Source organism: Salvelinus namaycush, chromosome 21 (assembly GCF_016432855.1).
Source record: "Salvelinus namaycush isolate Seneca chromosome 21, SaNama_1.0, whole genome shotgun sequence".
In the NCBI taxonomy this organism is placed as follows: domain Eukaryota; kingdom Metazoa; phylum Chordata; class Actinopteri; order Salmoniformes; family Salmonidae; genus Salvelinus; species Salvelinus namaycush.
Genome location: NC_052327.1, coordinates 25,730,901 through 25,740,896, shown reverse-complemented (window position 1 = coordinate 25,740,896; position 9,996 = coordinate 25,730,901). Strand labels below are relative to the sequence as shown.

Here is a 9,996-nt window from a genome sequence, read left to right as displayed (position 1 = left end):
GGCGGTGACGGTGCCACATTGAAAGTCACTGAGCTCTTCAGTAAGGCCAGTCTACTGCCAATGTTCGTCTATTGAGACTGCATGGCTGTGTCCTCTATTATATGCACCTGTCAGCAACGGGTCTGGCTGAAATAGCTGAATACACTAATTTGAAGGGGTGTCCACATACTTTTGTTTGTATATTGTGTATAATCCCAATATGGGATTTGGCCTGTCTCTGAAACAAATGGAGGCATCGTAGAGTCCAAATGCTCTAGGGAGGCTCTTCATCTGTCTTGAAATCAAACGTTACTTTGCCTCTATCCACCACTAAAATCAATGGAAGGTCATAATGTTTATCTATAATAAATAATGTTAAACTAGTCAGAAGAAAAGAGAGATGTGGTAGCTAGAAAGTTATATGGATGGAAGAAAAAAGACAGACGGACACGGGTTTAGTGACACTAGTACATCTCTCTTTCCTCTCTGTTTAGTGAGTCTACACATTGATCTTATCTAAACTCCAGCTGAAGTTGGGTCATCTACCTCTTGTTCTAAATTTTACTAATGCACAGTATTTAACAATTTGTCTAAGTTACTATTGTGCACAGGAGTGCACAAATGCACTGTTTCAAGGGAAATATATGGATTGTGATTAAGAATAAATTGTGATAAATTGTGCAAAACAGCAATGTATGGTGTCTTCATTGTTTTTTCAAATGGGAAGTCTATCAAATATTTCCTAGACCTCTCACATTAAAACATACAGAAGAGAACACTATTTCTGTAATCTTATGAATATCATTTTGAAATACAAATATAGTATTTGCACAATAATATAATTTTCATAACAAATGGGCTATTTGGGAAATAAATCAGCGCCACAAGCATAAACTCTCCCACACAGACTAAAGTGCTTACAAACTTGGGCCACTTTGGTATAATGCAACTTTGCATACTACCACTGGCATGATGGCAGAGAATAGTAGAACTTGCTGGTTGTACTCCAATTCTGTGCTAGGAATTTATCCTTGAAATATCAACTGGTCGGTTGGTCTTTCATGAGTTGAAGTCCCTCAGTCAGGCACTCCAAATGTAGCTCAGTCCAGCTTTAGGAGAGAAGCCATTGCGTATGTCAGGATGTCCTGCGGGTCAGCCTTTGAAGTGAAAACTGCCCGGGTCTGAATAATTCCAAATAGATTAACCTCTGGTTCTCTGAAAAGCCATATGGTGCTTCTGAAAAAAACTCCCCAGAGCTGACACTCTGGTGGATGGAAGGTGGGCCCACAGAGCTCTAAGTGACAGGAATCCCTCCTGCTCTGCTCACATTGGGTCAGGTGCGCTGGATCTAAGACGTGACGACTGGGGATGGAACACATCTGAGAGCCTTGAGGAATGTCTTGTTTTCTGGCCAAGAGTGGAAACACAAAAGAAAGGTAAATATTTTCTATTCTCAGTACAAACTGAGCTGTCCATCAGTAGTGGTGTGTGGGTAAAATCATTGGGGAAGCCAAGCCAGGGGGAAAAAACTGCCATATTACAACCTATTGCGTTGTTTGCTCTATAACCTGTTAGGTCTATATTTCAGTGTGAAGGCATATGAACTAAGGCCGAGACAATAAGAAGACAGTGGCAGAATAAACTTTTGTTTCATCACAAAACCGGAGAACAACATATGTCCGGTGAAGTCCACAAAACATATTGCATGTAACAAACAGTTACATGACCTACGGCACGGTCAAGCAAGGTAATGTTTGACATTTTCGGACTACTAAACAACTATTGATTTAGAACCACGAGTTACCGCAAGTGTCAAAGAAAACAGGCACTGCCTCCACTATTCCAGCACAATTTCATCATCTAATCACCTATATTTAGTCTAATACATTGACAACTAAAATATACCAAAAACGATTTAGTCCAATCAACGTAAGCTAAATATGATGTGGCTGTACACGGTCCTGCTTGCTGTCGGTCTGTCTGTAAGTGGAAAAAACATGTTGACTCACCCTAAACGGTCTATGACTTTGTCATACACGCTTTTAGTTTTTGTTGTCCTAGGTTACTTGGCTAAAATGCTTGCTCACTAGCCTAACTTCCTTTCATGAGCAACGATGCGCCAGGCCAGCTAGTTAACTACATATACATTAGCTAGCGACATGTTGAACTTCCATCCTCTCAGGCCAGGGGCTCAATTTATGCATTTATGGTTTGATCAGAATCACCGTTATAATCATTGGCCAGTACAGAGAATTAAGTAAAACCCCAAGCCCAAATCCCTATCTCCATCCATGGCTAATTTAGGAAAGGGACGATTTTAGCTAGCTAGCTACCGGAGGACAATGACACAATGAGTTGTAACAATTCAAGTTATGTCAATGTTGTTTGGCTTCATATGTGAATGGTGTGAAGCCAAATGCAAACTGGCTTCCCTTGACACTTTTTTTTGGTGCGCCAGGACCATTCACAGCTGAACTCAGGCAGTTTAGCGCAATGCTGATTGGCTATTATTTTATTTAAAGAATGATCAAGGGAGGCCAAATGCTCGCTGGCTTCCCTTAGCATTCAATGCTACAGACGGCAACAATGTCATACTCTTTTTGATCAGACAGCATAGATTGGCTACACATACAGAGACAGAGGGGCGCTGTTTCGGTCGCTTGGATGTTTCCTCCGGTAAGATAAGTTCAGCCTCTTGCGAGTTTAAGGACATTTATGAAACACAGAGAGACTAAATAAATAATTTTTATGTGTTTTTCTTGGTCATTTTTTTGGGGGGGGAAGCCTGGCTTCCCTTGGCATCCACGAATACACACCACTGCTGCCCATATAATCATTACACTACGCACAAAGATCCAGTTCTAGAAATGGCCTGTGGTTCAAAGTGTACCCAATTGTCATACTTGAGTAAAAGAAAAGATATCTTAATAGAAAATGACTCAAGTAAAAGTGAAAGTCACCCAGTAAAATAATTGAGTAAAAGTCTAAAAGTATTTGGTTTTAAATATACTTAAGTATCAAAAGTAAATGCAATTGCTAAAATATACATTAGTATCAAATGTAAATGCTATAAATCACTTAAACTTCTTATATTAAGCAAACCAGACAGCATGGCTTTCTTGTTTAAAAATGTCTGGATAGCGAGGGGCACCCTCCAACACTTACATAATTTACAAACAAAGTATTTGTGTTTATCGAGTCTGCTAGATCAGAGGCAGTAGGGATGACCACGTGTTCTCTTGATAAGTGTGTGAATTGGGCCATTTTCCTGTTCTGCTAAACATTCCAAATGTAGCGAGTACTTTTGGGTGTCAGGGAAAATGTATGAGAGTAAAAAGTCAATATTTTCTTAGGAATGTAGTGGAGTAAAAGTTGTCAAATATAAATAGTAAAGTACAGATACCCCCAAAAAATGACTTACTGTACCTTTATTTTTCAGGACTAGCCTGTGTCAGCTGATCTGTCAAGCCGTTACTGTTCCTCACATCCAGCGTTGGGGTAAGCCTCTGCCTCCTGGCTCTGAAACATGTACTGGAACACGTGTTTCATGGGGGGATTAGATACTACTAAAGACAACACTGACCAGTACTATAAACCAACTACAGAGAGGCTACCTTCACAGCACACACTGATTCATACTCCCAAGAAGTGAGGTCAAATGTTGACAAGTTGTTTTACCATTACCTGCCTTTGTCTGACTAAAGCCAGTCATTTATGGCTGACACAGTAATGGTCGTCACTAGTTACCACAGACAAAGTCAAACCCAGCCTAGTTCTACAATTTTTCTTAAAATCTGATTTTAAACCTAATCTTAACCCTAACCTAAACCACACTGCTAACCTTATATTAAGACAGAATTTTACGATATGTACCATTTTAACTTAACCATTTTAACTGTGGCAACTAGTGGAAAATCACAGTAACTCATAACTTGTGTTGACTTTACTGACTGGTTGATTTCACTGAATATATAACTACACTTCAAGATATAATATCTGTGCAGAGCTAATTCAAACACCATAAACATATTCTACTCACTGATTTTAGGTTGGACTCCATATCATTAAAGTTCCACTCACTCATGGGCAGGTTGAAATTGAATGGCTGTAAAGACAGAACAGCGTCATATCAGTATGAGCTGCTGTGATCACTGTTATCACTCTTATCTATTGAAGAGAAACTTCACATGGGAACTATTATGCCTGTTTCTGCAGTAACGTTGTTTCCCCCATGCTTCCGGGAGACAGGCTTTAAACACACTGTCTGCCAAAGCTTCGGAGTGTCCTACTCACATCTATGACAGCAGCGGTGGGCTCCACACTTTGCTGGTGGGTCCTCAGGAGAAGCTGCAAGTCCTCCAGACTCATGTCCACATTCTCTACAGCATCAGGTACTTCTGGTCTACAACACACACCATATCACACTACTTGGGCTACACTTGAAAACAATACATTAATATGTAATAAAATAAAACAATGTAGAGCTGTTGCTGTTTCTCTGTGTGTGTGTGTGTGTGGGGGGGGGGGGGGTGTACCTTTCCAGAGCAGGTCTCTTGCTCCTCCTCTCTGCTCCAGACCCTCTGCCCTCCAGGACGGACTGTACCATGGCAACATGGAGGACAGGGGGTTCAGAACACACCTCGCAGGAGCCCAGTGGAACACCCTCCCCCCGGCCTCGCACCCCTGGGCTCACTGGTTCCTCTTTGATCAGCATCATACACTTATCCCTGTGTGGGGACAGAAACACAGCAGTCTTATCTGTTTATATCAGTCCTGCTGAATAAGACTAGGTACTGGATTTTTTTACTTTGGAAATCACTACAGGATAAAAGGTGACTTTGACCTTTGATCCTCACCTTGTCTCCTCTGTTTGCATTTGAATGGCCATGTTGGTGGGTTGTGACATTTCCGTAACGTCTGATATGATTGGTCCTCCTGTCATTGCACTATTGGAGCAAGAGGCAGTTTCTGTAGATGGCTGTAGAGAAGGAGCAGTAAGAGTTTGATGAAAGGGTTGTGAAGCTCACAGCCTGACAGTCACTATGCAGTTCAAAATATAAAGGGCTTTATTTTATGATAATCATAATGTCCCAATGCTAAATGGAAACTATAAATGCAGTACAACTAGCAAAAAGGTAGAGTGGGTTCTCACCGATTGGATATAGAAGGGCTCATGCAGGGACTCCATTTGGTGGCTATGACTGAACTTAGAGGCTGGGGGTGTGGTGGAGCCAACATCCAACATGAGTGGACTGGGTGGGCCAGGCATCACCATGAGGGGAATATTGAGAAAACAATGCGAGTCAATGGAAATACTCTTGTGCAATGACATGCCATGGAACTGACAGAGCCATAGAGAGCCGTGTCTGCTCGTCTTTATTGGATGAGAGCCAAGGATAAGGGGAAGTAACTGTAACCTCTATTGCAAGGGGTACTAAGAAAGCAGTGGTCGTTTTGAGAAACTAGCTTGGCTTCTGTAGAACACGTAGACCTTAAAACACAGAATAACCCACTTGCTTTTCAACCACTGAGAAAAGTTAAATGTATGTTAGTGTACTTACTATGTAATTGACTTGTGATATTTTATTTCTTTCATCTTATACCAGCCACTACTGTTTCTATTTTACCAAGGCTGTGTACACAATGCCATATCTCTATCAGTTTAATTTACTGCAACCAATACTAAGCACAAACAGCAGGGCACAATGACAACATGAATTGTATTGTAGAACACAGCTATGCCACAGTGATGAATGTGAACAATGTCCAGTTAATGTAGAGTCAGTTGTGATTGTAAATCTTTAGGTGTTATGGACATGACAGCTGTAATGAGAGAAAAGGGGATACCTAGTCAGTTGTACAACTGAATGCATTCAACTGAAATGTGTCTTCCGCATTTAACCCAACCCCTCTGAATCAGAGAGGAGCTGCCATAATCGACATCCACGTCTTCTAATGGGTTAACTGCCTTGATCAGGGGCAGAACGACAGATGTTTTACCTTGTCAGCTCTGGGATTCGATCCAGCAACCTTTTGGTTACTGGCCCAATGCTCTAACCACTAGGCTACCTGCGAACATATGAGCGTTGCATGTGACTGTGCCTTGTCCTTCGACCGATTTGTTCACACGGGTCACACAAGCTGACAGTGCATTTCTCTTAGAGGATAGAGGGTCATGCGCCCTGGTTAAGTGGAGTGGTGTGGGTGTGAGAGGATGGGAGGGGGGGTGAGTGAGTGTGTGTGTGTGTGTGTGTGTGTGTGTGTGTGTGTGTGTGTGTGTGTGTGTGTGTGTGGGGCTTAGAGCTCAGTAGGTCTGATTCAGCATTCAGCTCCATTCATCTCAACTGTGATTGTGCAGCGCGTCAGCTGACCACATCCAGCTGAGTTGGCCGTTCCCACTGCAGTGTTTGTGTTACTATTGTCGATTTGTTAGTATAGTGTGTTAATGAGTGTATGTACATACAGGTGTGTTTGTGTGTGTGTTTTTGAGTGCATGTATTGTTAATCTTAGCCTTTGTGTGTGTACGTGTGTGTGTGTGGGCACGCACTACAAAGAGAAGCAGTATACTCACAGCTTTCTCTTCATTCCTACAGTGCTGGGTGTGTTTGACTGCATCTGGCTGAATAGGAACTGAATCAGCTATAAAGGAGCAAAAAACAGAGAATGACGCAGCACTAAGTAGTTTCTCTAGACAGACGGGTTGCCTCTTACAATGTACCAATGTTCCGCCGTCTGGGTTTCTGAGATTTGCACCAAAGTAACACACTTTGACTCCTCCCCTGTCGCTCGCTCTCTAACACACACACACACACACTGTATTGTCATGTTTGTTCAGAGGTTCTCACCTTGTTCATGACTTTCTGCTGCTGGGTGTGGTTCTGTCTCAGTGAGACCACCTCTCTCCACAGCACCTCATTCTGCCTGGAGGAGTAAGACAGACCACTGTGACATTCACCACTTCATTATCCACCCCCTCACTCACCACCCCTCATGTGTGTGATCTATGTGTGATTAAATGGTGTGACTAGGCAATGCTCTGATTTCAGCCCGTTCACCCTGATGTGTCATATCTGAGTGCTCAGCCAAATGTCATCCACCTATTCCAGATCAGACAGAGACATATGACAAGACCACCTGTACTGCTACCTGACGCATGCACCTGACCAGCACGCCGGACACTATTATAGGGCGCAACGGTCAGGTGAGCGGCTGAATGTTCTCTTCAACCAATGTAGACAATAGACCAAACCATTGGAACATACAATGCGGCCAGGGACAATGCATGGACTACTGAGGATGGACTATGAGTTGCTTTGACTCTGTTGCATATGGCTTAGTATGATTAGTAATATGTTTTGTCCCAGTTCAGTGCCTCAAACTAAATTTCCTAGCATTAAACCAACTACAGTACTGATATTTGTAACTGTATTGATTTAGCATGTGTCATACATTGTGGATGTAGTTATGATTGATGCGTTGTATCAGCACACTGTTCTTCCTACTTACTGTTTCATGTCTTGCATCTGACACTCCATGTTCTCTTGTTGACTGCGCAGCATCTGTACCTCATACAGCAGCTTACTCAAGTCCTCCTGTCGTACTTTAGTCTCTTCACTTTTCACAATTGAGACCTAAACACACACAGAGGTCTTACCATGTGTACTTTGTTGGTGTGTGTGTGTTTTATTTCCTAGGTTTCTGTCTCACCTTCCTCTTGATGTGCTCCAGCAAGTGTTCGTGGCCTTGCAGGAAGTAGAGGTGCTGGAACTCTGTGTCGTCTCGCTCTGGCTTCACCAGGCCACTCTGCTCTATGTTCACCACCTTCCTGAAGCCATCTGCACACCAGTCCACAGTTAGCGGCACACAACAACACACACACACACCTCCAGAGGCACAAACACTCAAATGAATGCCTATCCTACAGTACCTACACAATACACAAGTCATTCCTACACTATTCACTTCTAAATACTGCTAAATATCCGAGAGGGTCTTTATTCTTTAGTGATGAGGAGAGGTACTCACACATGTTGAGCTGACGGACAAAGCTGGCCATGTTGTTATGTTTGAAGTACTTTGGCAGCACCTCCTTGGCAAACCTGCCCTGGTCAAAAACATGGAAGCTGGTTCCAGTCTGAGGGACAGAACCAAAATAGGGGTTTGTGTTTAAGTTCTATGAACCACTGATTGGCCATTGACTACCTCAATTCAACATTCAGAACCAGTTTTCCAGACACAGATTAATGCTTTTTAGTCAAGGACGTTAGTGTCAAAACCATATAAGGCTCAGTCCTATAAATCATGTGAAGGTTGATCAAATAGGAAGTCTTATTTGCTTTACAACAAGAAGTCCATATTAAATATTTACTTGCATATGCTAGTTCTTTTTGAAAAGACTCTGGATTCGAGCAGACAGGGGAATCTTAGCCACTTCCCTTTTTAATTTCTTAGAATTTAAGTATGCTAAAAGCTGAAATGAAAGTTGAGGGAAAAACACATTTATCAGTAAGCTGTACACAACCTATTTAACAGTAAATCAATGACAAGATTATGGACTTTTGTCACTTAGTCAAAGTCTAGTAGCACAGAGGTAATCAACCTGGGGTCAGCGAAAATATTTGTAGAGAATTCCCCCCCAATGTCTTTATGAATATTGCTAGCAACAACAGAATAAATACATTTTCAGTAGAAAAGAGGAGCATGTCTTCTTTCTAATGATGACAACTTTATTTCTTGACTTGGATATACATTTTTTTGCCAACCTATGGCTAATCTTTGTTTAACAAGCTAAACAGCTGCTATAAGTGAAAATGTGTTACCTTTCTAGATCAGTGTTGTGGAGTAGCCTAGTGAACTACATGTAGTTCAACTAGTAATTAAACTACTTGGTGGTAGTTGAACTAAATTCAAATTTTGGTAATGTTTTAAACAGAACTGTTTTGCAATGTAGCGGTGAAGCTATCCTGCATTCGCGTGCTCATCGGAACTTCCTAGTTGTGTTGTCGGAAATACAACTTTGTTTCATTCTGTGCAAGAAAAAGTTGAACAGCCCTGCAGTGGCACATTATTTTAGTGTTAAAACAGGTTGGCCAAATTATTTTGATTTTTTGTTGTTGTTGTAATTGTTAATTTATCTGTCTCAATATGAGTCCAGCACGCAAAATCAGCTAATGATCATGATGAAATCATTCTTAAGTTTCTCAAAGATAGCTACTCACTTACATTTTGAGGACTCTGTAAACGAGATTGTGGAGTCTTCGGCATAACAGTATCAGGTACAAAAATAAAGATGTCGAGGGGTGCTTAGTGTGTGGTCTCACCACTCCTTTATAGACACAATGCTGACATACCAGTCATTTTTTTATTACATTTTCCATACTTTTATGAAGGGAACAAGACAAAGGCATTTTCTAATTTCACTGATGAATTGCAAGGCAGGCACGTGTTGAGTTAACCAAAGGTTTAAACAGATATCTTGTTTTTTTAACCCGGGTATAAATGGTCACCAATTGATTTTATGTTCAAACATAGAACTATCCTTGAGTAATAGACAAGTAGAATATTCACTAAAACAGGACTTCTCTATCTTGTAATTTCTATCAAACACATGAAATATATTCCACTGTATGAAAGACCGCTAACTCTCTTTAACCAACCAGAAGTGTCAGTCCTTCAGGTACTCACAGCACTCCAGCAGATGAGATGGTTGGTGTCCGGGTCCTCGACCAGGGTCCACAGTTTGGTGAGGAAGGCAGGCACATTACTGGCATAACCTCCATCCACACCAATAGAGCCAGGAGATTCCTGCATGGCTGCACTTCAGTTGGATGAACAAACTGTTATTAAGAATGTGTATGAGAGAGTGTGTATGTGCACAGGTCCTACTCCATCTCTGAGCTGCTTTGCTGCTGACTCTCTGGACTAATCATACGGCCATATCAGGCCCTGTCATCCCTACAGGCCAGCGTCAGCACAAACCTGCCCCTGCAGCGTCACCATAGCCCTCCAACACAAAA

The 9,996-nt window shown here is 41.8% G+C and overlaps 1 protein-coding gene across 1 annotated transcript; it reads right to left on the bottom strand.

Moving 5' to 3' along the window:
* Positions 1-433: 433 nt before the first annotated feature.
* LOC120065828 (heat shock factor protein 1-like) lies at positions 434-9,790 on the bottom strand. The gene is made up of 13 exons (XM_039016876.1): positions 9,665-9,790; positions 8,006-8,114; positions 7,688-7,815; positions 7,487-7,611; positions 6,826-6,901; positions 6,552-6,619; positions 5,132-5,231; positions 4,836-4,957; positions 4,515-4,706; positions 4,273-4,381; positions 4,019-4,084; positions 3,406-3,510; positions 434-1,386 (listed from the first exon to the last, which is right to left on the bottom strand). Exons 1-12 carry the CDS (start codon positions 9,788-9,790, stop codon positions 3,451-3,453), a joined length of 1,281 nt encoding a protein of 426 aa, XP_038872804.1. The 3' UTR covers positions 434-1,386; positions 3,406-3,450.
* Positions 9,791-9,996: the final 206 nt, after the last annotated feature.